The sequence below is a fragment of the Stegostoma tigrinum genome, chromosome 28, assembly GCF_030684315.1.
Source record: "Stegostoma tigrinum isolate sSteTig4 chromosome 28, sSteTig4.hap1, whole genome shotgun sequence".
NCBI lineage: Eukaryota > Metazoa > Chordata > Chondrichthyes > Orectolobiformes > Stegostomatidae > Stegostoma > Stegostoma tigrinum.
This window is the reverse complement of record NC_081381.1, coordinates 11,512,484-11,540,468: the sequence shown is the minus strand read 5'-3', so window position 1 is coordinate 11,540,468 and position 27,985 is coordinate 11,512,484. Positions and strand designations below refer to the sequence as shown.

General features: G+C 39.7%; 1 protein-coding gene across 6 annotated transcripts in view; it reads right to left on the bottom strand.

The window, feature by feature from the left end:
- The window catches only part of LOC125466619 (guanine nucleotide-binding protein G(I)/G(S)/G(T) subunit beta-1), a 71,823-nt gene that overhangs the window by 18,001 nt on the left and 25,837 nt on the right, over nucleotides 1-27,985 (bottom strand). For 3 of the 6 annotated variants that reach the window (XM_048561382.2, XM_059638053.1, XM_048561378.1), the window contains exons 2-4: nucleotides 6,947-7,054; nucleotides 5,191-5,229; nucleotides 290-396 (exon numbers count right to left, since the gene is read on the bottom strand). In XM_048561382.2, the coding sequence (XP_048417339.1) occupies nucleotides 290-396; nucleotides 5,191-5,229; nucleotides 6,947-7,003 (203 nt within the window). In that variant the 5' untranslated portion in view covers nucleotides 7,004-7,054. Of the gene's footprint in view, nucleotides 1-289; nucleotides 397-5,190; nucleotides 5,230-6,946; nucleotides 7,055-7,313; nucleotides 7,548-8,037; nucleotides 8,171-27,985 lie in introns of those variants that run through there. The other 3 variants (XM_048561379.1, XM_048561383.1, XM_048561380.2) reach the window with 3 other exon arrangements.

Sequence of the window (27,985 nt, the reverse complement as noted above, 5' to 3'; positions counted from 1 at the left end):
TATGGTTAACAATTCATATTGTTTTTATAGATTGCCACTGTTTATGTTGTGCATTAGCTGCTCACTCTCTAGAGTCATTAGATAATGAAAACAGGCCCTTTGGGGATAAAAGTAGCAAACAAAATTCCATTTAAAATGGCATTATGCCAACAACTAGACTGTTTATTATCTTAAAAATTAAAAAAGTTCCTAATGAACTTATTTTATCCCAAGATCCTGCTCTACAGAGTCACCATCCATCTGCATCCATAGACCACTCAGAAAACATGACGACTAATGATATACACACCTGGAGTCAGTACCCCAGTGCATTGCATAAATCTTAGCAAGGTGGCCTCGTAGTGTTCGCCTGGTACGCATCTGAATTCGACCTACTGGATCGATGTTAGCTGTGATCTATAAAAGGGAAAGAAAAATGTCAGCTTGCAGAAGTAAGCCTTTCCCATAACAACGGCAAGCATTTTTGAAACCACAAGCACACTACCCACAGATCTGAAAGCATTCAGTACAAAAAGACTTTGTCAGTCGCTAAACTAAGTTTTTGTACTTGAGAAAAATAGCTGATGTTTCAAGCTGACTCAAACTGTTCTGTAAGGGGGTCCTGTTCCAACATTTTTTATGCTTCTCTCCACAGATGCTGCCAGATGTGCAGACTATTTCCAGCACTTGCTGTTTTTATTTCAGATTTTCAGCATTATATTTTGCTTTCATTTAAACTTTTGGATTTGTTTTGTTTATTTAGCTGGCAAATTGAAAAAGCCAACACAGGGTTAACGATTCAAAGATAAATGATCATTTTTCGACTAAGGATGATCTAACAACAGTTGTGAAGAGAAACTTAGATAGATTTTTGTTTTTCTCCCTAGCTCAGTCTCCTTTTCCAGGTACAACTTTGTACTGCTATCCAAGCTGACCCAGAACTGGAAAAATCTTCTTTATTTTAGTATTACGTAGGAACCCCGAAAAGTGAGATGAGGAGTTACTTGACAAGGGTAGCAAAAAGATCCATGAAACATTATAAACCAGAAAGCAAACAATGTTAAATAGGAGTCAACAAGGAATGAGGTGTGAAGCTATAAACATTTCAGCCATAATGTTATCAAATGATAGTAATTCCATTAAGCCTGCTCTATCTATTCTGCTCTTATTTGTAATGAACATAAAAACAATAAGTAACAGTAGAAGCTTAAAATTGGGGGGAAAAAAAGCTAAGTATTTAAGCCAATGACTTTGAAACAAAAGGGAGTGAGAGATTTACATGGAGATTCGTAATTAAGAATGTCATCTGTTATGATCTAATACAATTATGGATTTCTCGACTCCGTAAACCATGTCCAGCAGTGTGTCTGTGGAAGTCACTTCCTCTGAAATTTGATTAGGGTGTACATTATAACTTGAAAACAGGCATTTAGGCTAAGAGTTTCCTTTTCTTTACCAAAACTTCTCATTGATATACACCAGGTTTCACCCTACTCTACTACCCAACTTTTATGAAATCTTCAAATTAGACGACAGTACAAATTCAGGATTATGCAAAAGTTTTACGGACCCGATAACATTGATCTCATTTAAATAATGGTAGGTGGCTGGAAGATTGAAGAAAGGTCATTAATTCTGTCAGAGAAGAGAGAAACTAACTGCAATTATTTCCAAGCTCTTCTGCTTTCATTTTCTTGCCATTTTACAAAAGCTGTGGGTACAATGTACACAAAATAAAATTTGGCGACTGACTTAAAACAAAATGAATCTAGCTATCCTTGCAATGTGAACAGCTTTTTGCTGACTTATATAATGTGTGGACACTTCAAGAAAATAGAATAACTTCTAAAATGGAATAAATATAATTTCACTCCTCATCCAGCTAACTCCGCACTGTAGATCACAGAAATGTTATATATACACAGAACTGAAGGATTTGTTCCTTTACTTTGCATTCTTCCTTTCTAAAATTAAGATAATCTTATTTTTCATGACGCATTACAAATCCCCAAGCAGTTTAAACAACATTCTATTATTTACCATCTCAAAAGTTTGTGGTTATGAAAAGTTTTCAATCACGTTCCTTTATCTTTTCAGTTTGTAGACAGCCTCTGCACCACAAAGACCTCTTACAGTGCAGCACTTGCAGTGGCACACACCAGCTAAGCATCCCGATGGTCCTAGGCTGAACTACAAGTGATCTCAGAGAAGCAGTCACCCCAACAATGTGATGTATAGGCCTGTTATCCATCTACCAGATTTCAGTTATGGGTCAAATAGAACCTACTGCCTATGGGTTGGGTTTGAGGCTCAACAGATGTTGGGAGTTGAACTCCGTGGTTAGTTGATGACCTCTAAGTGCCTCTGGTAATTCCCTCAACTGAGTGGGTTCTAGGTGTAGGGTCCCTCCCTTGCTGTGAATTCAATCTAAGATCAAAAAGGAGGCGTTGGCAAGTCTGTTTCCAAATGCTGCTCAGACTGTGCAATCAAGAACAAAAACAGGAGGATATTTTACCCACATTCTTCCAAGTAAGTGAACCGACACAAGCTTGCAGTTTACACATTATAAGCTCGAGATAATGGGAACTGCAGATGCTGGAGCATTCCAAGATAATAAAATGAGAGGCTGGATGAACACAGCAGGCCAAGCAGCATCTCAGGAGCACAAAAGCTGACATTTCGGGCCTAGACCCTTCATCAGAGAGGGGGATGGGGAGAGGGAGCTGGAATAAATAGGGAGAGAGGGGGAGGCGGACCAAAGATGGACAGTAAAGAAGATAGGTGGAGAGAGTATAGGTGGGGAGGTAGGGAGGGGATAGGTCAGTCCAGGGAAGACGGACAGGTCAAGGAGGTGGGATGAGGTTAGTAGGTAGCTGGGGGTGCGGCTTGGGGTGGGAGGAAGGGATGGGTGAGAGGAAGAACCGGTTAGGGAGGCAGAGACAGGTTGGACTGGTTTAAGCTCGGTTCCTTTTGTAGAAAAGGGTGCCTGGGGCTGCCGCCAATGATTGGAATCAATGCATTATGTCAGTTGCTGGCTGTGTCATCTGCTGCTAAGCTGTAATGGTTGCTTTTCTCTAGAGATGTGAGAAGATTATGGATCACATCCTGACAAGAGGAGAATAACTGGCTACCCAAGAAAGAAAAGGTGAAGGTTCTCCACTAAGAAGCTGGAGCTGCAGGACTGTGTTCAAACAGCATGAGGACTTGCCGTCAATATACAGAAAAAACTCAAACTAGTAAGTTAACATAAATAGTGATGCAGTTGTGGCAGTAATTTTACCACCACAATGTATGATTTCAGAACAATGCTAGCTCTGCATAAAAGATATCAACAGAGACCAACCCACACCACTGGGAGGGGCAGCTTCACTTGACATCTGTAGTATACGTTGGCCCTTCAGGGCTGGGTCATTCAACCAAAGAAATGCAGTTTACTTTAACTGATTGCACTAAGGTTTCAGGGATATATCCAGCATCTCTTCCAAATAGGCAGATGAGGTTGAAGACTCAATGTTTAAAAGAAAGACTCCCAGAATCTTCGGCATATTAGAATTTTTACTATTGGAACTAGTCTCAAACCTTCAAAGACGACAAAACATGATTTAAAAATCAAGGGAAAGGGTATTTCAGACACAGAGCTCTGACAGCTGTAACAACACAAACTAAGTTCAGCCAAAGTTTAAAGTTATGCCTACTCCTTAAAGGGGTTATGGATATTTATTTTGCACTTTATATTTTCTTTCACTATCCTTCTTATCGCCCCAAATGTGCCATCACATCTCCCTTCATTGAACTGCACTGACTACGTCTAGTTCACCAACCTTTTTATGCCTTACTGCAGTTCCTGCATCTTGCGAGACTTCCTAGTTTGATACTATGCAAACAATGGCATTCCTCCTCTATCTACACTCAAACCATTAATATAAACAGCTGCAATTGGACAAGTTTAAAAACTCTCAACTTGTTAAAGTACATTTATTCCTATTCTGACTTTTAGCTATTATAGAATAACTCACGCTTTAAGTTTTAAAGAGGTTTCTTCCAGATAATTTTATCAAATACTTTGAAAATTCATACAGTATCCTCTGTACTTTATTAATTCATATTTCAATACCTCAAAGAAAATCAAAAGAATCAGTTAACCAACTCATCCTTTACCAGTGCAAGGTGATGGCCTGCTTTTTGAAGTATCTGTTCATGAAGGGATTTGTTCACTCACAACTGAAACAAGACAGATCATTTTGCACTCTCTTTTCTGAAGGGATTTTGATGCCTTAAAATGTATTAGAGTCACAGAGCTATATAGTATGGGAACAGACCCTTCAGTCTAACTTGTCCATGCCAACCAGATATTCTAAATTAATCTAGTCCCATTTGCCAGCATCGCACTAAACACTTTCTATTCATTTACCCATCCAGATGTCTTTTAAATGTTATAACGGTACCGGCCTCTGCCATTTCCTCTAGTAGCACATCCCATACGCACACCACCGTGTGCATGAAAAAACTGTCCCCTCAGATACCTTTTAATCATTCCTCCTCTCACGTCAAACTTGAGCTCTGTTTCTGATTCCTGTACCCTGGGAACAGGCCTTGGCTATTCACCCTATCCGTGTCCCCATGATTTTATAAACCTATATAAGGTCACCCCTCAGCCTCGGACACTCTGGGAAAAACAGCCCCAGCCTATTCAGCCTCACCCTATAGCTCAAACGCTGGCAAACATCCTTGTAAATCTTTTCTGAACCCTTTCAAGTGTCACAACATCCTTCCTATTGCAGGGAGACTAGAATTGAATTCAGTATCCCAAAAGCGGCCTGACCGATGTCCTCTATAGCCTCAACACGACCTCCCAATCGCTATGTGCCATGCACTGACTAAGAAAGGCAAGCATACCAAATACCACCTTCACTATCCTGTCTATCTGCGACTCTCCTTTCAAGGAGAAATGAACCAGCACCTCTCAGTCTCTTCGTTCAGCAACACACCCCAGGACCTTACCACTAAGTCCTGTCCTGATCTGCTTTTCCAAAATGGAGCACCTCATATTTATCTAAATTAAACTCCATCTGCCACTCCTCAGACCACTGGCCCATCCCATTGTACTGAGGTAACTTCTTGGCCGCCCACTACAGCAATTTAAAATGAAAGAGAGTGGAAGAAATTGAAAATTCTAACGATCGAGTAAGCCATTAATAACTAAAACCTTACCTGGGCCAGAGTGGCATCGGCACATGCTTTCCTGGCATCCTGAAAAGGGAAAAAGACAGTATTAACCAAAAAAACATATCTGAAGAAAAGCACATCTAGAGAGATCAATAACTTATAGAATTTTGTAACTATCTAACTCAATTTTCTTTTCTAAAAGTGTCTCGTGATGTGGACAAAGGCAATAATTACAGTTTTGCTAATCTTCAGCTGCCCCAACGTTAATGAGACATGAGATTAGGGTTTTGCACGCCATTCCAGGGGGGGCAGCTGGATGTTGAAAATGATCCAGCTGTTCTCCAGCAATTTCTCAGTTTCAGTGGTCATTTTTAATCATTTACACAGTCAAAAAGCCCAGAGATCAATAGTACTGGGGGAAAAGAGAGCTCAAATACATATCCAACAAGTCTTACTGATCATGAATCTTTTGAAGTTGATCCTATTTTATCATTCACAGCCATTCATCAAATTATATGTCTGCAGGTTTGGGTGCTTGCAAACTCAGCTGTATAGTTTTAAAAACTGTCCAACTGGACCCAGATGGCAGAAAGCACAGGACACTGGCCATTTACAACCTAACTAAACATTCAAATACAGGCTAATAAAAATTTCCTCTGTCCAACAGTCTCAACCCAGCTATTCTGGGTTATGGATCGACAACCTGAGTCTGCTCAAGTGATTGAGGGGCCACAGGATGGCTAGAATAGCTAGTGGGCTAGAACAGTGCTTTGAGGATTAGGTCAGGACAGTTCAGACACCAGGTGCTCTAAACATTTTCAGCTTGAGTACTTCAATGGTTAATATTTTTCTAATGGATTGCTTCTGCAAAACGTATACCAAATGCTGGAGAAACTGATTTCTTTGGCATACTGTATAAAGCTACATAATAACCAATGCACTTTTCAAAAACAGTGAAGCATTTTGAAGCTGAGGGGGTGGAAAAGGAGCATAAACACCTGCAATGTGGATGTAATACCCTATTTCCCTGCTGCGAGTTTAATATAGTACAAAATGTATCTGCGTACATAAGGAGTTCAGTGTAGTACACACTCCAGATGAAAGGGACCAACACATTTAGATTCTTCATCCAGCAATGGAACCCCTGCTGCAAATAGGTAACTTGTACCAGGTGCATGATGGACCAGAGGGAAGTCAGCTGCCAACCGAGTAAACATGTTTTGTAGTTAAATGAAGCCTAGAAAGCTTGCCGTAAATTTTCACAAACCAACAATCTGACTGTTCCCATTTGAAAAAGAAATCAAAGACTTGTAGAAACAACCATTAAGCAGATCTTCAAGAGACTATTCAATCCTGAGTGCCCAGGAACAGTGGTTCTTATGTACAACAGAACTAGAAACAGACAAAAAGGTGATTATGTACCTTAATGCCCTGGAGACTTCAGACTCGCTGACTACATGTTGAATGATTTCAATTAAATGCACACTTTGGGAGAAGGTGGTTTCAAACGCAGAAGGTGCAAACAAACAACCTAGCTAATCAGCCCCACCAGAAGTACACTTTGCAGGCCAATCACTATGTATCCCACCCACCTCTCCAAACAAAAGCTTTCGAATATACCAAACTTGCTATTCAAGAAATTGCATACAAACCAATAATCTACCATTTAAAGCACAGTACATTTGTGGCAATATAACACCATTCTTTTTAAGTTTAATTTTTAAAAAAATCTGGCCACATGATTTAAAACTAAATTAAAATACAAGTTCCATAATTGTGGAACAGGCGATATAATACTCACTCGGATCTGATTCTTCAGTTGCTCGGCTTCCTGACGTAACTGATCCAACTCACTCATTTTCCTGAACTACACTTGTGCTTTATTGCCTCCACTTGGTCACACTGATTTCTGAAAATAAAAGCAGTAAGTCACACGCTAGAGCTCCTAAAGTATCTAAAACACAGCTAAGGATATAACAAAGTCAAGGATTGCAAAACAGATTTTTAAAAATGTTATCAATTTTGCTAACAACTGAAGAACCAAACTTTCAAAACGTGTTGAGAATTTTCTTGCACATTTTCATTCAGTAAATATATACAAAACAAAGATAGGCAATGAGCGAATCTGTTGTAAATGCTCTTAGCGTTGACAGGAAGAAAATCTCTACCAGCCACAATTTGAACGAGTAAACCTTTCAAATTTTTCAGGTGTTACACATTTACAATTCTGAATTTCTAAATGTTAGTCTTCCTAACAGTTCAACACTTTCCTACAGTTGAATCTATTTGCTAGGCGTGTAGGACTGCTTCTTCCTCTGGAGTATAATGCATTCGAGCTCAGTGTAGTTGATTCTGCAGCTAAGCCAAATCCGTTTAACAAAAACCTGATTATATAAACCTACTGCAATCCATGACCCAAATCCAGTCACTGCCATAAGACATACAAGTTCCATTTACAATATTGTTGATCCACATTAAGCCTACAGAAAGTTGGGATTGAGACAGAACAATGACCAGATTCCATTTGTAAACAGAGGAGAAACCATTATGAGAAACCAGAACCACAAAAAAGTGCTGATTCCATTTTTTCCTTTACCCAAGTGAAGAACCTAATGATATTTCACTGGCAATAACAAATGGAGTTCTATTAACTGAAAGGATCGTTCTAACCATTAATTTTGCCACTCTGAAAAACAAATAAGTTATAAGAACTTGAATAGCTTGGAAACTTTGTTTCTGTCACATGGCATCCACCTAATGGTTTCTTGAAAACTTCAAACTGCAAAAGCAATGCTAAACTTTTCATATATTCCTCAATTCAAAAAACAAACTGCCAGCTTTAAGGCAATATTTTGATTAAACAATTAAACAATTCTGTATTTTGTAACTTACCAGTGAAATTTAACATGAACTTAGATGTAACTGCAGCTGACGAAGTTCATTGCCCAATTCACCAAGATGGCAATTATGTTTGAAGTGAACAGCTGCATCAGTACTGTACCAGGATTAAATCTCAACTATAAAATGTCTTTCAACCAGCATGTTTATTGGCCCATTCTCCTAAACTGGGTTTGCAGCTAGGTAATAACACCAAATCCTTTAATCTTTTTATGAAAAAAATATGCCAGGATTAATGCTATCAGAACAAGATCTAATCCATACAGCTGTCAGTACCATTTACTGCTCAGAGTAATGAATGACCTCTATGCCATTTTAATCACACTAATTTACCCACTCCCAGTGTAACTTCAACTTTCTCAGTAGCTGATACGTCTCGACAGACCCAGTATACAAAGCAAAGCCCAGATGTGACCTCCAATGCTATTAATGCTATTAACACCTACCAACTGGTCCAGCATTATCCTAATATTCCAACAATCCTAATTTTCTTATTCTCAGAGTCATCATTACCACCATAAAACAAAGAACTGCAGATGCTGGAGATTTGAAACAAAACACAAATTGGAGAAACACAGGAAGTCTGGCAGCATCTGAGACAAGAAGACAGTATTAACGTTGCTTCAGAACTATTAGTAGCCAGGGAAAACTAGTATTTACGCTGCAGGTGACTTTTTTTGGAGCTGGGAGGACAGGTGGAGACGGAGCCTAGAGACAGGGGAAGACATGGATGAGGAAGGTAAGCAAGGAGATAATGGATACCAGACCAGAACAAAAGTTGAATAAGAGTTGAGACAAGAGTGAGAAAATACATTAGCCGTAACACTCACCCAGCCGTGTTATGATGTGCTTTCAGCAGTCACCCATTCCCATGTACTCCTAAGCCTATGAACACATTGTAAGGATTGCATTCAGCACAGTTAACCCATTTTCTCACTCAGCTCTTATCATCTTGTCTTTTCTTCTGTCCTGGCCAGCTATCCATTGTCTCTTTATTTACCTAGCTCTTTCATCTCAATCTCTGGGCTCCATCTCCAGCTATCCACTCATGTCTCCCCTCCATTCCCAATTAATCCAGCATAAAGACTAATTTTTCCTAGTTATTACAGTTCCTATGAAGAGTCATCCAGCCTCAAACATTAACTCTGCTTTCTTCTCAGAGGCCAAACGGTGTCTTTCCATGCCTTATGACTATGCTGCCAGGCCTGTTGAGTTTTTCAGCAATTTCCACTTTGTTTCATTATTACTACACACTGGTTCCATGAAAAAGGTTCATTCTGTTGGCCTACATTACAATTTGTTTTTAACACAAACGTCTTGATTAAGTAAAATGGACCTTAGTTTCAGCGGTAGTCCTTCCAGAGAATGATCGAATGGCACTTTTCGTAGCCTGTGGTAGTTGTCTTTAAACTTGCTGAATGATCTGGCTGGTGTTTAGCATCAGAAAATTCACATTCTATCAAGATGTCTTACAAGTAAATTGAAAGGTGTCGCAACCAGTGAGTGAAGGACAATTTTAATAAAATCTACTCACTGGTGAGCCTAAAGAAATCAGCTGGCATCCAATTCTTTACCGTTCTCACTGACACACAGGCACTTTCAAAAATATTAAAGTTAGTGCAAGGACTTCAGCTCAAATTCTAGTTTTATCTAAACCTTGATTAAAAACAGGTCGATCACACATTTTTAATGGTTGACTTAAGTGTTTGCATCAGCAATGTCTCTGGCTGCAGCTCAGCGTCAAGTGATTAAATACCAGCTTTCAGTCTCAATCAATCATTGTGCACAGTCCACATGCGCATCATGTTAAAAGGAACAAAATAAAAAACAGCAATTGTAATAACATATCAAATTAGTAAAATATTTTTATTTTCTCATGAGAAGTGGACCCTGCTGGCTGGCCAGCACTGATTGCATTTACCTGCTGTCAGTGTTTACAGATTATCAAATAGTATTGTGTAGCATAGACAAGTAGTTTAACTCTCCAGGTACATGGCCACCATTAGACGCAATGCAGTCAACACCCTGTCCCCCTTGTAGACTCTTCAACATTTTGAAGATTTCTTTAAAGGGGCGTTTAGTCCTAATAACCAAATGTTTGTGATGGAATTAAAGATACGTATTTCCACAGCAGCTTACACATCCTCAGGATATCTCAAAGCATTTTTACAGTCAAAAAATCACTTCTGAAATGCAGTCACTGTTGTAATAATGGAAGCACTGAAGCCAATCTGTGTACAGCAAGCTCTCATGAACAGCTCTGGGATAATGACCAGATAATCTGCTTTAACTGATGCTGACTGATTACATCAACCATGGTTTTCCTCAAATAACATCTGTGTTGTTGTTCTCACTCATGTCCACTACATTAACTAGTTCAAACTGGATCAATTTGGATTACACACAATGCCTGACTTGGAAGGAGAGGATATGATGTATAGCAAGCAACTGGGAAGAACAACATCAAATGGCAATAAAAAAACCTAAGTGCACAGGTACTGAGAAAACAAATTAGATAAAAGATCATCTTTCACACAAAAAGGTATGGGAACTACGAGGAGAGGGGAAATGCCAGGTTTCACAAAATACTTGGAGATACCGGTGGCATTGGCATAGTGAATAGCAAGTTAATTGGTGAAGTAGAAGGGAGAAAGAACGGAGTCTAAATTAGTGTTACAGAGTTTGTATGAAAATGCATGCATATTTAAAGATTGGTGAGTTACCAACTCAGATTGCCATATGGAAACAATACATAATGATAACAGGGACCTGGTTCAAGGAAAGGCAAGACTGTGCTGAATGTTTCTGGATACAAGGTGCTCAGAAAACATGAGGCAGGCAGGGAAGTGTGGCAGCATTGATTAGGCAAGAACATTACCATGTTGGCAAAAGAGGATATCCCAAATGGTTCGAGGATGAAACCAATTTGCCTCGAGTTAAGAAACAAAAAACGTACTCTGGTGTAGTCTATAGACCGTCAAGTAGAAAGGGTGGAAAAGGAACAAATCTGCAACGGAACTACAGAATTATAATGCCAACATTATGCAGCAGTTATAATGGGGAACCTTAGTTGCACAAATACAGACTGGGATAGTGTAAAGGGCCAGTGTTCCTAGATTGCAAGCAGAACAGTATCCTATTGCAGACTGTGTCCTATCCAACGAGATGTACTATTAGGCCAGGTTCTTGGAAATGAGGTGGGCCAAGAGGATCAAATGGCCATGGGGAATATTTAGGAGACAGTGACCATTGCACTTTAAGCTCTGAATGACAGTGGAGAATGACCAGCATCAATCCAAGAAGAATGAAAAAATATTAGTTGGCAAAAAGTAAACTTCAAAGGAGCAAGAATAGAACTTGGACTGACTGGAATGAGGGTTAGGTAGGTAACTATAAGTGAGCAATGGGGTAGTTTTAAAAAGATGGTGCGAACACAGTCAAGAATATATTATCTTAAATGCAAAAGGTAGGACAAACAAAGCCCAGGTAAACAAAGGAGTTGGAAACTCAGATAAACAACACACTCATGTGTCAAGTAGAAAGTATAATTGAAAGCTTAGAAGGATGAGAGTTGGTGAAAAAGCAACATGAAACAGAATGTTACAAAAAGACTGAAAGCTGACGCAGAGGTACCTCAAAGTCTTCCGTAAGCGTATAATTAGTAAGAAGTGGTAAAAAGGAGTAGGGTTGATTTGAGACCCAAAAAAAGGGATTTAAATATGAAGGCATAGGACAGCGAAGGTGTTAAACGAATACTGCTGTGTGTTGGTCTTTACTAAAGAGGGAGATTCTAACCCAGAAGAAACTGTCACTAGAAGGTTCGAAATTGATAAGAAAATGTTGAATACACTGTTAAGCAATTAAAATTGACAAAACATGGGGATGGATGAAATGCATTCAAGAACTTGAAAGGATGAGTAAAGATTACAGGGGCACTGTCCATAACCTTCAGTCTTCCCTACACTCAGGGCAAATGCCAGGAAACTGGAAAATTGTAATCATTACAGCCTTACTTAGGCAAAGTTGTAAGGATAAGGCCAGTCGGTTGAACTTCAGCAGTGGAGAAGCTTCGAAACAATTATTCAGAATAGGATTAGTAGCATTACAAAGAGTCTGCCTAGATTTCTACAGGGGAGATTGGAGTTTTTTTTCTGAAGAGGTAACAGAGGCTTGATGGGTTGATGTGGTGTAAATGGAGTTCCAAATGAGAGATACAGTGCCATTCAACGGACTTGTAAGCAAAGTTACAAGTCATAGGAAAAAAAAGGAATAGTAACCATGTGGTTACAAAACTGTCTGCTGAGCAATAGGAAATAGTTGTGGTTGGTAGATTTTTTTCAGGCTGGAGGAAGGTAGCAATGGCATTCCCCAGGTGTTGGTACCGGGAGTTTTGCTTTTCCTGATATATATTAATGATCCGGATCTCTTGGTGAGCAGAAACAATTTCAAAACGTTTGCAGATGACACTATATTTGGAAAAGTTGAAAAATGATGGGACAATCTAGAACTCCAAAATGACACAGACTAGTTCCATTGGGGATACAGGTGGCAAATGGGGTTTACTGCAGCGAAGCATGAAGTGATGCATTTTGGTATGAAGAATATAGGGGATGCAGGGGACCTGTGAATGCATATAGATCACTGAAGGTAGGACAGGTTGATGGAGCAAGTAATAAAGCATACAGTATCCTCCACTTTATTACATGGGACAAAGAGTATAAGACCAAGGAGATGACATTAAACTTTTAGAAGACATTTGTTAGATCTCAGCTGGAATAGTGTACACAGTTCTGAGTGTCACATAGAAAGGATGTGAATGAATTGAGAAAGAGTATAGAGATAATATACAAGAAAGCTCCAGGAACGGCAAACCTTAGTTGAGGTCAGACTGGAGGTGGTGTCTCTCAGGAGATCAGATGGAAGTTTTCAAAATCATAAGGAGGCTGGACACAGATAGGAAAAACTGTTCATGCTTACAAAAGAAAAAAGAACAAGGCACAGATTTAAAATGATGTACCGAAGAAACAAACACAAACTGAGTAGTTAGGGCAAGGAAGGCATTACCTGGAAGTATGATGGAGGCAGATTCAATTGAGGCATTCAAGAGGATGACAATTTGTTTAGAAGTAATGCACAATGATGTGGGGAAAGGAAAAAAAAGATTGTCACTGAGTTCATGTTTCTTAATTCAAGAGATGGTGCTGACATTCTGGGCTGAATGGTTGCCTTCTGAATCATGTGGTCCTGTGAAATTCAACATTTAAGACATCAAATAGTAACAATTATTTAGTGAGCAGATATAAATCAGACTTACAGCCAGAGTCAAAGTGGCTATTCAGTCCTTCAAAGGGAGTATGTTGAACTACGCATGTTTACAATACAAAGACAAAGACAGTCATAGGGCACAGCTTCAGTGTTCCTGCTTCTGGGCCAGAAGGTCTGAATTCAAGTCCCGCTTGTGTCAGAAACGTGTCACAACGCGTGACTGGGTTGATTTAAAGTAATTAGAAAGACAGCAGGATGTCAATAATGGGGTGGAGCAGGTTTTGGCACTTTTGATAATGACCAATCAGGAAGAATGCAAGAGCCATCCTTACTCAAACAGTCATTATTAAGCAATATGTTGAACACAAATGACTTTCCATTGAGTAAATATTCTAACCTATTGAAAAAATGCTTCTAGTACATACTCAAAACTCTCTCTTTAACAAGGACCAGTTCAACAAATCCAAGAGATGACTGGAAAGAAAATTTAAGCTTGAAGCACAATAAAGCTTTCATTGATAACAGTGATACAATGTCACTCAGTAAAACACGAGAAAGGCTGGAAACCTCAATGTCAGGTTAATAAGTTGAAGTGCTAACCTCTCCATTTCCCAATATATGTTGCCCAGGCTGTGCACTTCTCATATTTGGGTTTTATTTCATAATAACATTCTTACCAATTACTGAAAGTATCATCACATAAGAACCGTAGACAAAGGTGGTTAGAAATGCAAATCTAGATAGAGGAAAGAAGAATGCATCAATCAGGCAGTCTATTCTTCTATAGAAGTCAGGTTCTTTTCTAATTCACAAAACTGTAGATACTTATTAAGAAAATAATTTTCCAATTGTACTCCACAACATTAATCAGCACTTATTCAATCCACTGACACTACGACTCAAACAGTGCATATTTAAGAATGCTACAACAGTCCATTATTCATCAAGTCCAATTAGGTACAAATATTAGATGTGGTCTGGAGCTGACATTTTCAGTATCATAAAATTAAGCTTTGAATGGTTTCCAGACGTATTAAAAGTTAGGTTGAAATCAAGTATGCGTTCACGACATTATCAATTCTCCAACATTGCCTGTATAACGGTTTTCTTTTTATTTAGGGAATTATTAGCCCTACCATTTGAGAGAGATACAAATTATACATTTAAAAACCATCTGTTCTGATGTGTTAAGACAACACTGGAGGTGGCAGGGCTGGAAACTGGGCTTTTTGGCTCAGAGGTAAGGGACATAATCACTTGACAAGAGCGCTAAAAAGACTGGCCCCTAAACCTTCCCCGTTACCCCCATCCCAGGCCCCAGATGACTTTCCACATCATGCAGATGTTCAGCTGCACATCTGCTAATGTGGTATACTGTATCCGCTGTTCCTGTTGCGACCTCCTCTACATCAAGGAAACCAAGCGGAGGGTTGGGGACTGCTTTGCAGAACACCAATGCTTGGTTCGCACTAAACAACTGCACCTCCCAGTCACAAACCATTTCAACTCCCCCTCCAATTCCTAAGATGACATGGCCATCCTGGGCCTCCTGCAGTGCCACAACGATGCTACCTGAAGATTGCAGGGACAGCAACTCATACTCTGCTTGGGAACCCTGCAGCCCAATGGTATCAACATGGATTTCACAAGCTTCAAACTCTTCCCTCCCCCTACCACATCCCAAAACCAGCCCAGCTCGTCCCCGCCTCCCTAACCTGTCCTTCCACCTGCCTATCCCCCTCCTCCCACCTCAAGCCCTATCCCCATCTCCTAACTACTAACCTCATCCCACCCCGTTGACCTGTCCGTCCTCCCTGGACTGACCAATCTCTTCCCTGCCTCTCCACCTACACACATTTTACTGGCTCCATCCCCACCTTTTTGACCTGTGTCTCCTCCTTCTCCTCTATCCATCTTCTGTCTCCCCTCTCTCCCTATTTATTTCAGAACGCACTTTCCCCTCCCCCATTTCTGGAGGGGGATCTAGGCCCGAAACGTCAGCTTTCCTGCTCCTCTGATGCTGCTTGGCTTGCTGTGTTCATCCATCTCTACACCTTGTTATCTCAGATTCTCCAGCATCTGCAGTTCCTACTATCTCTGCTGCTGACATCAGGCCTTTTTTTTGTTCCACTTGTTCCTGGAGCACAGGACTGACAACAAATGTGTAAGCACTATGATCGACAAGAGAAGTCACTTCTTAAACCAGATCTTCCTGGACCAATCTAGATTTATCTCAAGGTTGTTATAGACAATACAAATACACGCTTTGGGAACAAGCAATGCTAACATCCCCATCATCCAATAAAACAGTCCAACCAGCAAGCCTAGCTAAAGCTCTCCAAACTCAATTCAAGGTTATTACATACTTGCACATGCTGCTTATCTGAGGTGCAAATGCAACAAAATTAATTGGTTTAAGTGCCTAAGTGGCCTTGTGAGTAACTAAATTAATCAATTAGCTATTTCTGAAGTGTCCTTTGGGCTTAAGATATCACTGGGGAGAGCATCACCCAGGTCATTCCAAACCCGTTTGATACGGTCCACCAGTTGTCGATGTGTATGTTTTATGGGTTTCAGTGCTGAACAGATGCAAAGTGAATAGGACATACATCTCAATGAAATGACAACCATCTTATATACATCCCCCTAAGTGCCTGTAGTGGGACATGCGCCAATCATGTTCAAAGTCTGCACTTGAAAAACTCAGGTGTCCAGCAGTGGATGGGGCTGTGCAACTGGACACTTACAAAACAATGCACTTGCGCTAGGAATTACACTGGAAACAAAGTTAAGGTTATCACATAAGGATGACAGAGTTTCGCTCATGAACCAGAAGCTACACATATTCACACACAGGAAATTACACGGTGCACGCTATAAAGAGAGTTCGTGCATACATTGCACTTTTTTTCTAGAAAGGTTCTGCTGCATTCTCATGACAACATTCTGACCAACGTCCCTCCCTGATCAGAAGTTAATTAGCCAGCTAGGACGGAGTCAAAGTCTGCTGCATTGCTGCGCCAGCCGAAGTCCAATAAATCAGCACTCCCTTCTCAAGCTGTTTAAAAAAAACACAAATGGGCGAATTCTCAAAGTTTGGTTTGAGCCCTAATTTTGATCAGTGCAAGGTGAAAAACTCGACTTTGTACCCTTTACACAATTTTCAAGTCTGTACTACTAAGCAATCATAAGGTATGAAGGAATTTTATAAAAGAAAAGGGATGCTCTGTTTCAAAAATTCAGTACTTTCAACTTAAAGTAAATTATAGTTGCAATTCAGTAAGATTTGCACCAAAATTCATGAAATCTAGGTAAGTAGCTTTTTGAGCATTTCTGGTCCTCCACTCAAACTGATGAGAAAAATATTCTTGAAATCTGACCAATGTTGTACAACGTGAAAAGGGCTGAAGGCTGATGAGCCAAGTCGCTCACAGCAGAATTTATAACCTGTGGCCTGTTTCTGCAGCCCCTATGATTTGATGGTAGAGAATTTAGAGATGGTAATGCAGTTGAATATAAAAATGTTACTAAGCTATCCTTCCTGTTAAAAGAAAGACAAGATTTATCACTGCTTCAAATTTATAAATTGGCACCTGGAACATCAGTTGCGGTACTCCGACAAAGCGAAATTGGAAATCTTAAGCAACGTAGTGACACTAGTAACTAATAAAACTCAATAGAGCCAGTGACTTAAAAATTGCTGGAAATACTCAGATCAGACAGCATTGGAAGAGACAGTAACATTTCAAGTTGAAATGATCTTTCACCAGAAGATTCAGTGACTACTTGCATTTAATGCTGTGATAAACTTCGCTATTTTACAGAACTTTAGAACTTCTTGAATGTGCACAATTTTTGATTCTGTGCAGGTGTAACCTTGGATAACTCACTCCAAGTATCCTATGCTCTGCATGTCCTTTTTTCCTCCATTCTGTGGGATGTGGGCATCACTAGCTGGCCATCATTTATTGCCCATCCCTAGCTGCTCTTAAGGTGGTGGTGAGGTGCCTTCTTGAATTGCTGTAATCCACCTGCTGTGGATTGATCTACACTGTCCTTACGGAGGGAATTCCAGGATTTTGACCCACTGATAGCGAACCAACGGCAATATAACAGCAATTTTCAGGCTGACAGCATTCACGATTACTTATTCTCTTGCCTGTAGTCATCAGGCAGACAAGTGAAGACCTATCCAGGTCTATTTCTCCAGTAGCTGCTGTAATTAAAACATGCCAACTGACACGTGGTTTCACATTTAACGTTCTGCTGTGGAGTGTTAACACTAATACATTCTAGACAGATTTTTACTTCTTGGGAAGCGGGGGGTTAACACAGAGCCTGAGATCCAGAGATTATCACTATAAAAACAATACCCAGAGTGTAATAATCCCTTTGTTGACTGAGTCTGACAAAACCAGAATTCCCTGATAGCTCCACAAAAAGAGGATATATCAGGGTAAGATTGAGTGCACTTTCTCCAACAGCAGGACCAATTAACAAATCGTGCCTACTGCAAATTTACAAATGGATGTCACTTAATGCTTCTCAAAGATCTGATCTGGAATTTTGTCATGTCCCAGAGAGAGAGTGACATGAATGTCAATCAAGATAACACTCCCAAGTCTTGTTCTATTTTGCTCCCAGGAGATGGTAAATTTGAGCTTTTAGAGTACAGGATAATCACTTTTTAAAAAGATTTTCACCCTAAAGCCAATACAGCTTCATACTTTTACCACAAGAACTACATGAGAGCAACATAAAATACAAATTGATAACAATGAGGGTAACTCTGTTATATGCTGCTAAATGGTTCAAGCTATACAGGGTTTGCCCAGTCAACAGATAGCCTGCTTTGCACACTAAGGGTTAGTTTTCAATCCAACAGGTAATTCAACTGTATTCCAGTAATTCATACCACAGAGCTGATTCATGGCTCTCAAATGCAAACTTCAATGCACTATACGGCAATATTTAAACAGAAGCTAAATCACCTTAAATAAACTATTTTTGGCAAGTGCTTTAGAATGAAACAATATTTTTAACAGTATATCAGGACACAACAAACACAATTGCAATTTTAGATGCATTCACACAAGTGGTCAGATTTGATCCTACTACAGTAAAAGCTCTACCACAATTGTAGGATCCCTGCAGCTAACTGGCAAATAATGAGCAGCATGCTGCTGACTGCCTCACTGTTCAATCACTCCATTCCAATGTCTCCAGCATCATTCAATTACTTCTGTCAGCAAGTATCAGTTGATACTGCAGTGCTGATTAATTCCATTCCTAATCTGCAGCCAGTTTTGTAATTATTCTAATATGTAGGCACCACTTGAGGGTGCTTCTGGATGATCATTGAAGGTCAAGGATGGTGTCTTCAGTGCTACCTCAAAAGGTTGAATGGTGGGGTAATAACACACGAGCTCTCATGTGCTAGGTCCAGCAGTTAGAGCTGCACAGTTTCTTGGAAAAGTTTGATCACCTGGGGCAGTCACCACCACTAACGCGCAATCCCCTCTTTCGCCGCCCCCCCCACCCCAAAAAAATCAAAAATAGCAGCTCACTTGGTTAAAACCTTGCTTGAAGCTCGAGCTACCACTACCACAGAAGTAGCCCAGTTACCTCATGATTTGTTTTGCATTCTTAAGTCTCAATCTGGTGCCTGGATTACTGACATTCCACATTTTTAAAAACATAAATGACTCCACATTACGATCAAAGAAATTAGATTTTATTTCCTAAAAAAAAAATCACTGCACAAATTTCAGCTAATAGGCAGATAGCAAGATTCCTCAAATAGCAAAAAAAAAAAGAGTTGTAGGTGCTGGAAATCAAAGACTTCACCGAGCTCTTAGATAGTACTTTCAAAACAGACAACCCCCTTTCATGTAGAAGGGCAACGGTAGCAGATATACAGAGATGTAGTCACATCTTCTCTCAGAGGGCAGTGAATCTGTGGAATTCTTCACTGCAAAGGGATTTTGAGACTGGGTTATTAAGAAATACAACAGTTAGATTTTTAATCAGTAAGGTAATCACGGATTTTGGGTAAAAGATTGGAAAGTGGAGTTGGGGATTTATACGATCAGCTCCCATTCAACAGCAACGCAGACTTGACTAACTGAATGGCCTATGGTCTGACATCATCTCTGAATTATTCTCCAAGCCACCATTCTGACTTGGAAATATATCAGTTCCTTCAGCATAAGTGGGTAAAAGTCTCGGAATTCTTTTCCTAATGACACCTTAGGTCTACTTACAGTAAATTGGCTTCAGCATTTTAAAGTAGCACCTTTTCAAGGGTAACTAGGGATGGGCAACAAATGCTGGCCCAGCTAGAGATGCCCACCTCATTTAAGTGAATAAAAAAAATCCTCTGAATGACTAAACATTTTATTGAATGTGATACATGTATGGCTAAAATATTGGTTTAAAATTAATTTCTTTCCATTCAGCTTCAGTATGCACAAAACCATAACCCTCTCTCTGAAGGGTCTAGGCCCGAAACGTCAGCTTTTGTGCTCCTGAGATGCTGCTTGGCCTGCTGTGTTCATCCAGCCTCACATTATCTTGGAATTCTCCAGCATCTGCAGTTCCCATTATCTCTCATAACATCAGCTGGTTGAGTGTACGAACCCCACCCACTTCAGACACAGTGTACCAAGGAATAGTGAACTGATGGAAGTGCAGTATTTCAGGTGAGAAGTGAATATGAGGCACATCCTTTCCTCTCAGACAGATGTACAGATTCCATCCTACAATTCTGTAGAGGGGAGTTGTCACTGTCAACCTCTTCTTTTCAAAAAAGGTGTCTAGCCACTATTTCTCGACAATTTGCAGGGGCTTGGCGTGCATAAATTTGCCATTTGTTATCTCCATTTCAACAATGATTACATGTCAAAAATACTTAACTGGTCGTAAAGCACTTTGGAATATCATGTGGTCCTGAAGGGTACTATATAGATTCAAGTCTATTCCTCTTTAAAACAAGCACAATTGCCAAAATAGACAAGAGGACTACAAATATTTTGTGTGCATATTTTATTCACAAACACTTTAGGAGCATAAGCATAATCTAAATCTAGTCAGCTATGCACTTGAGCCAAAACCTATTTTGAAGCAAAGGACATGCAGACATCACAAAATGCTAGAAACCAGCTTTGCATCATGCCAGAAAACTATTTAATGTTTCAGCATCTGCCAAAGTCCTCAGTTTCTGAAATAACATTCTTCTAGGGGAACAAGACCTCTTGGGGTAAGCAATGATTGAGACGTGCTGGCATTCCCACATTCAGAGAACAAATTACAAAGACAAAGACAATGTCAAAGCTCAAAAGGGATTCATAAGCAACTGGGTAAAATAATTTTTTTAGAATGCATGAACTCAAACAACAGCAGTTGTCCAAGGCACCGGAGTGTGAACGAGAGACTGGAGCCTGATAGAAAGCAATGGGACAAAATAAATAGGTCTTTTAAAAAGTGACATCAGGGGTTAGGAAACTGACCTAAATATTTTAGGTTACTTTTCTGTACAAGGGAAGAGCTTACCCTCTGTTCAGTTCAAATGTTACAACATGCTAAAACAACCATCTGGACCTTAAAGAATAATTATTTTTGGAGAAATTAGCCAATTACAAATTAGTGGACCAGGCTCAAAGCTATACATTAAGAAATCATAAATGCTTGCCATGATTATGGAGAACGTTTACCTGTTTAAAATATCATAGGATGTTCTTTCTAATTTTCAGTCAGTCTCCTGTTTTTAAGAAGTTTCAGCTTTTGTTGTTCGAGTGAGATAAAGGAACATTTGTAGGCGTTTTTCCTAGGTAAAAGGCTGTGACGGAAACCTCAAAACATTACAGGCTTGTATGAGGTAGAATGAATATTGCTGCATTTAAACTGAATTTTATCATTCGGCCAGGCTATTAGCAATTTGATCACATTATTAAATCCAAATTTGGCATCAATAAAGACAGAACATGAGGTTGTGTACACAAGCAGTTTACTCTTTTAAAAGTCAATACAAGGGCACAGATGGTCAAAATATCTGCCATGATGCAATTAAAATGGGATAATTCCACTAACAGACATGACGTGCATATAATGGAAATTTTCAACAGAAACGTGGAGTACCAATTCATTTTGGAAAATGACAGTTCCTGTGCATGCAGGTAACAGCTATTTTTTGACCAAGTAAAATCAAGTTACATATGTTATATATAACGAAGGATACAGTGAAGAACTTCAATTATGAGGAAAGCTTAAACCATGCTCCTCCTGTTGTATCAAAGCTGAAGAAAACCTTTCATATACTTTTCAGGAAGACTCAAAACATATCACAATCCACTAATTATCCCTGAAAGAGTCAGTTTTCATAAGCAACGTAGCAGTCAAATAGCACAGACCCCTGAAGATTAGGGGATCCGTTTTATGATTGGTAATGGCAACAGAGTCAAATGATGATGGCTGGTGAGAATGCTAAGAGAATTCCTTGCCTCTCAAAGGAAACCCAATACACCAAGGCAATATTAGCATATTATCTGGGGCTTTTCCTGCACAAGTCTTACAGGGAGAAACCAGAACTTGTGCCTTAGAGAGAAAAACAGCCTTTGTCATATTTTCAGGATGCCCACGTGTTTGTTAGGTAATGAGTATTTCTGAAACAGACAGTTATAATTGTAGGAGGGGTGACCAGATGTAGATTTGGTGGGAAGAACGTGGGCTCAGGAGAAATTTAGGGAAAAATTCCAAAGCATTAGGCCGAGGTGGCCACCAATAGTGGGGTATAGCAGAGAGTACGAGTGTTGCATTTGGTGTAGGTTAAAAAGAGAATGCAAAGTGGATGCACAGACGTGAATGGTAAAATTAAGATGTTTGCGCATCAGGATACTCCTAGGACAGCAATCACGAACAATGGACAAGTGCGGGCTGGCAGCATACCTGCGGATGGAGGAGGAACGTCAAGATACATTCTCAGCAGCTGAACATGGAGATGGCAAAGTCTGAGGCCATGTCAAGGAATTCAGGAATTAATTCCACGAAACTGACCAGAAAATGTTCTCAGGCAGGGAGCAGGAATTCAAGAAAAATGTTTTTTGTTCTTTCCATCCAATTTATTAAATCCATTGCCTATACATTTTGAAAAGGGGAGGCAATGGCCTGGTGGTATTATTGCTGGACTGTTAATCCAGAGAGCCAGACAACATTCTGGGGACCCGGGCTCGAATCCTGCCAAGGAAGATGGTGGAATTTGAATTCAATAAAATACCTGAAATCAAGAATTTAATGATGACCATGAATCCATTGTTGATTGTCAGAAAAACCCACCTGGCTCACTAATGTCCTTTATGGAAGGAAGCTGCCATCCTTATCTGGTCTAGCCTACATGTGACTAAACGTGGTTGACTCATAACTGCCCTCTGGGTAATTAGAGATGGACAATAAATGCTACCTAGCTAGTGACATCTTCATCTCATTAATGAATAAAGAAAAAAATTCTAAAATCAGTGGAAAATGAGTGAACAACATTGATTCTCATGAAATATTGCTAGAAATTTTAAAATTTAATACAATTCTCAAATAGGCCAAGAATAATGAAAACAATCATGCTCTCTGGTACAAATACGGAGGAGATGTCGTCCAAACATGCTCTAGCAAATAAACACCATTCCTAATTGCACCTTTCAATAGCAAGTTTGCTTTATCAGCCTAACGATGACATCGTTCGACAGTCTACTTTTCCACAGTCGCAATTAATGTTACTTTAACACCATGTTGTAAAATATCTATTCCAATGATAACCATAACAAAAATGCTGCAAATTCAAAAACAATTTGAATAACAAAGTTATGATTTCAAGATCAAATCATTTTGCAGCCCAGTATTGTTAGATCCACAGTACGCTCTTTATTTTTTATTTCTAAACTTGTCATTTTAGCTTCTGGAATAAAAAATTATTGTAATTTTTGTGTCAATGGTTTAGAAGTTTCAGGAAGGAGAGTATAGTGTCCAGAAAATTGTAATTTGTTTTGTTGCTGGAACTGACATTTCAGTGTTCGAGAATTCATGGTGTCATCTTCTAAGCATAAAAGGCCCCTTTTATGGCAACACAGTATGAATACTGTTTACTCAACATCTGCACTGAATTGCCACCTGCAAAAATGCACTGGTTAAAATTTTAACTGTATACTTTCCAATTAAACACGATTCATCATTTTTAAATGCTTTTTTCCATCGAAATGGCATCTTTGATCAAAGGATAGACCACAGGTGTCAGTGCATAGCAGGAATTCTAGCAGCCAATTTGGAAATGACTTGTATGAATAGCAATGCAAACACAGCAGATTTACAAATTCCACTTCTGGCTCTATTACACAATGCTTAGATATGCAATGTCGACGAACTCAATAATATGGCAATGAACAACTGACCCAGATTGGTGGTCTGGTGGACACTCCAGTACCAGAACTACACTGATCATGTAATTAGAGCAGTGCAATTTGGCAATTACTTGAGACTGTACGGCTTAAGGTGAAGTCCAAAACACACAATACACTTTCTGCACATTCCATATGGGGGAGTAGTAGGCAATGCACCTGGACCCTTGGAATTAAGATGACATTCAGTTTTGGAGTATCCCAGATTTTGAATTTACCAAAAAAACTTACAATCCCTATGCAACAGAAATAAATGGTTTTCTATCAGAATCCCCCGGAAGCAGCCAAAATCGTTGCAATCAGAAGACCCGTTAGTGAATCAGGCAGTTTTGCATCTGGAAAACACGGAAGCTTTGGGAAAAAGTGGGGGAGGTAGATGTGTTGCAATGGACTTGGATCATGTGTATGTGCAACTGAGTTCATACTTTGCGATCAGCCTGAAGACTGTTTTTTTCATTCTCATGCTTATTGTGTTTTGCAAGTGGCAAGAGACAGAAAACTGTGCAGTTCTTGGGCTATTTTAATTTTTGTATAGCTGGACTATGAGAAACAAATAATGTCCAACGTGCTTGTATTCATTAAGGCAGCCCAAGCAAAGACTAGATTATTGAATTTTCATGACACAATTCTCCCGACATCAACGCTGCAACTGACCTTGGGGCAAAGGAACCCAAGCAAAAACAGAATCAACAGGAATCAGAGGGAATACTCTCCAATGGTTTGAGTCATACCTGGTGCAAAGGAAGATAGCTCTGGTTACTGAATGTCAGTCATATCAGCTCTGTAGGGAATTCCTCATGGTAGCATCCTAGGTCTAGCCAGCTTCAGGTGCTTCAATAACCTTCCCTTTATCATAAGGTCAGAAATCATGTTTGCAGATGATTTCACAATGTTCAGCACCATTAACGACTCAAATACCGAAGAAGCCCACGTAATGAGACATGGGCAAAATCAAGGTTTGGACTAACAAATGACAAATTAACCTTTGCGCCACAAACGTGCTGGGCAATGACCCACACTGGCAAAGGAGAATCTAATCGTTGCCCAGAAACTGGACTCACCAGATAATATTGCACTACAATAGCAGGCCAGAGACTAGGAATCTGCAACTAACTACATTCTAATTTTGCGAAGCCAGCTCACCATCTACAAGATAGAAGACAGGAGCGAGATGAGATACTTGCCTGGATGAATGCAGCTCCAACAATGCTCAAGAAACATGAAACCATTCAGGTCAGAAGTAGCCTGCGTGAGTGGCCTAACACATGACAACGTTCACACCCCACAGTGCTAACAACTCATTAGAAGCACTGCATGCCATTTACAAGATGCACTGCAGAAATTCACCAAAGCTTTCTGAACAACATCTTCCAAATGCACAACCATAACTTTCTAGAAGTATGTGGGTAACACATAAATGGGAACACCACGACCTGCAGGTTTCCCTCCAAGACACTTACCATCTTGACTGGAAAACCTAATGCTGTTCCCTCAGTGTTGTTGGGTCAAAATCCTGGAACATAATCCCTAACGGCATTGTGGGTATACTTACATCAAATGGATTTGGTTATTATTGTCGTATGTACCAAGATACAATGAAAAGTACAGTTTTGCGAACCAGATAAAGCACACTTTGCCTAAGTACATCAGGGTAACAGAACAAAATGCAGAATAGTATGTCACAGCTACAGAGAAAGTGCAAAAAAGCTAATATGACAGCATAGTTCACAACTCTGATGACAGCAGGGACAAAGCTCTTAAATCTGTTGATATATGTTTTCAAACATTCACATCTTCTGCCCAATGGAAGAGAATATAACCAGGATGGGAAGGGTCTTTGATTATATTGGTCTGCTTTCTTAAGGCAGCAGCAAGTGTAGATGGAGTCAATGGAAAGGAGGCAGGTTTTCAAGATATCCTGGGCTGTGATCACAACTCTAATTTTGTGGTTTTGGGCAGAGCAGTTGCCATACCAAGCTGTGATGTGCTTAGATAGGATGTTTTCTATAGTGCTTCTACAAAAATTGGTAAGTCATTGCAGATGTACCAAATTTCCTTAGCCATCTGAGGAAGTACAGCAGTTCAAGGCAATACTTAAACACCGCCTTCTCAAGGGCAAGTAGGGAACTAGTGAAACTAAAAAAAAACTAGGAGATACCAATGAAATATAGAAGCCCAGATTATTTGTATTTGCAAGTACTGATCTGAATTATCTGTAAAAAAAACATGGTGCCATGCTGATATATTTTAAAAGCTGAACCGTACCATTCCAGCATACTTTTTAAAAAGTTGCAAAATAAAATGCTTTTGCACTATAGATTGAAATGTTGTACAGCATTTATTTTCATTAAAGTTCAATGCACCAAAGCAATAAAGCGCTGTTTGGTTTAAAAAAGAATCTATTTTCTCTCCATCCCAATGCTGAAAAATATACATCTGTATTATAGCCAGTGATATTTTGTTACTTTTGTTTTCCCAAGGCAAGTTACCGCACAGTGTACTTTCTTCTCCTGGTTTTCTACTCAATTCCCAACACGAGTTCAACTGCACTGGTGTGATTTTTTCTTCAATTTCCCACTCTGGGTGAGATTATCAATTTAGTAATTTAACTATTTAGTCATGAGCATTCCTCTGGATTAACTCATACCCACTTGCACAAATTCAGACTGTCAAAGTTTGTGTCTCCTCACAAAAGAGATTACTTTCTGCGCCAAAATTGTGAAAAGCTTAGGAGTCACACTGTCCACTGAATGGTTTGCATTGGCTTGCATTGCATATAGCTTGCGTCTTGAAAGCAAGAGGAAAAACAATTGGATTTAACTTTAATGAATAAATCTCTAATTCTACATTTTAACATTAAATATTCATTTTACGCAACAAAGTGAATTTAAAGAATTATAACAAGGCACAGCATTACCTAAAAATTGGAGAAATACAATACAACTTAATTTAGTTCAAAAATGAGTCATTCAAGACGACACTGGATAACGATAATGAACACTGGTGGGGGGAGGGGGTATAATTCAGAGATTGGCACTCATTTGAAGAACCGACGCAGGCACAATGAGCCAAATGGCTTCCTTCTGCACAATAAAGACGTCCGAGACTGTGACTGATCAGCAGGAGATTCTTCCTTCTAAAAAACTCCTCATGCTCAAATTACTTAATTGGAAAACCTCAAGTCAGGAAACCATGCATGAGATTCAGCATGCACCTCAAAAAAAATTAGTGTATTTTTAAAACTCAAAGTCTGGTACTGGAACATTGAATAAACCATTACATAGGAGCAGAATTCAGCCATTTGGCTGAGTCTACTCAACAATTTGACCACAGCTGATATGTTTCTACACTGCATTCTCCTGCCTTCTTGCCATAAGTTTTGATCCTCTTACTCAACAAGAGGCTCAATGTCTTGGCCTCTACATCCTTTGACAGTAACAAGTTCTACAGATTAACCACCTGCTGCCCGAAGAATGCCCAATCTCTGTTCTAAAGGGTCATCTATTAATCAAGGTTGAGTCCCCAGGTCCTGATCTGTCCCAAAGGAATCATCTCTATGCTCAATTCTATCCAGAGCTCTCTGTATTCTGCAAGTTCCAATAAGATTTCCTCTCATCGTTCTAAACCCCGCAGACCCAGGCTGCTCATCAAATGACAAGCCCTTCATTTCACGGATCATTGCTATAAACCCACTCTGGACTCCTCCAATGCCAGCAAATCCATCATTCCATACAGACCCAAAACTATTCAATATTCAAAATGTGGTCTGACCAGAGCCTTATAAAGCCTGAGCAGTACATCTCCACTTGTATTCCTAGCCTCTGACCAGCTCTTACTTATTGTGTTTGCAAAGAGATCAGTCACGTTCTTGGTCAATGGCAACCTCCAGGATTAAGATAGCGGGATATTCAGTGAATACAATTGAACGTTACGGGGTGGTGACTGGATGCTCTTATTGGAGATGGCCAGAGACTGGTGTTTGTGTGGCGCAAATGCTACTTGCCGCTTGTCAGCACAAAGCCGGAAACTGTCCAGGTCTTGTTGTGTTTGAGCACGGACTGCTTCAGTATCTAAGGAATCGAAAATGATGAACATTGTGCAATAATCAGGGAATATCCTCACTTCTGACCTTACAATGAAGGTCACTGATGAAGCAGCTGACGATGAGTGGGCCTAAGGCACAAACCCAAGGATTACCTGCAGGGATTTCCTCAAACTCTTATGACTGACCTCCAAGA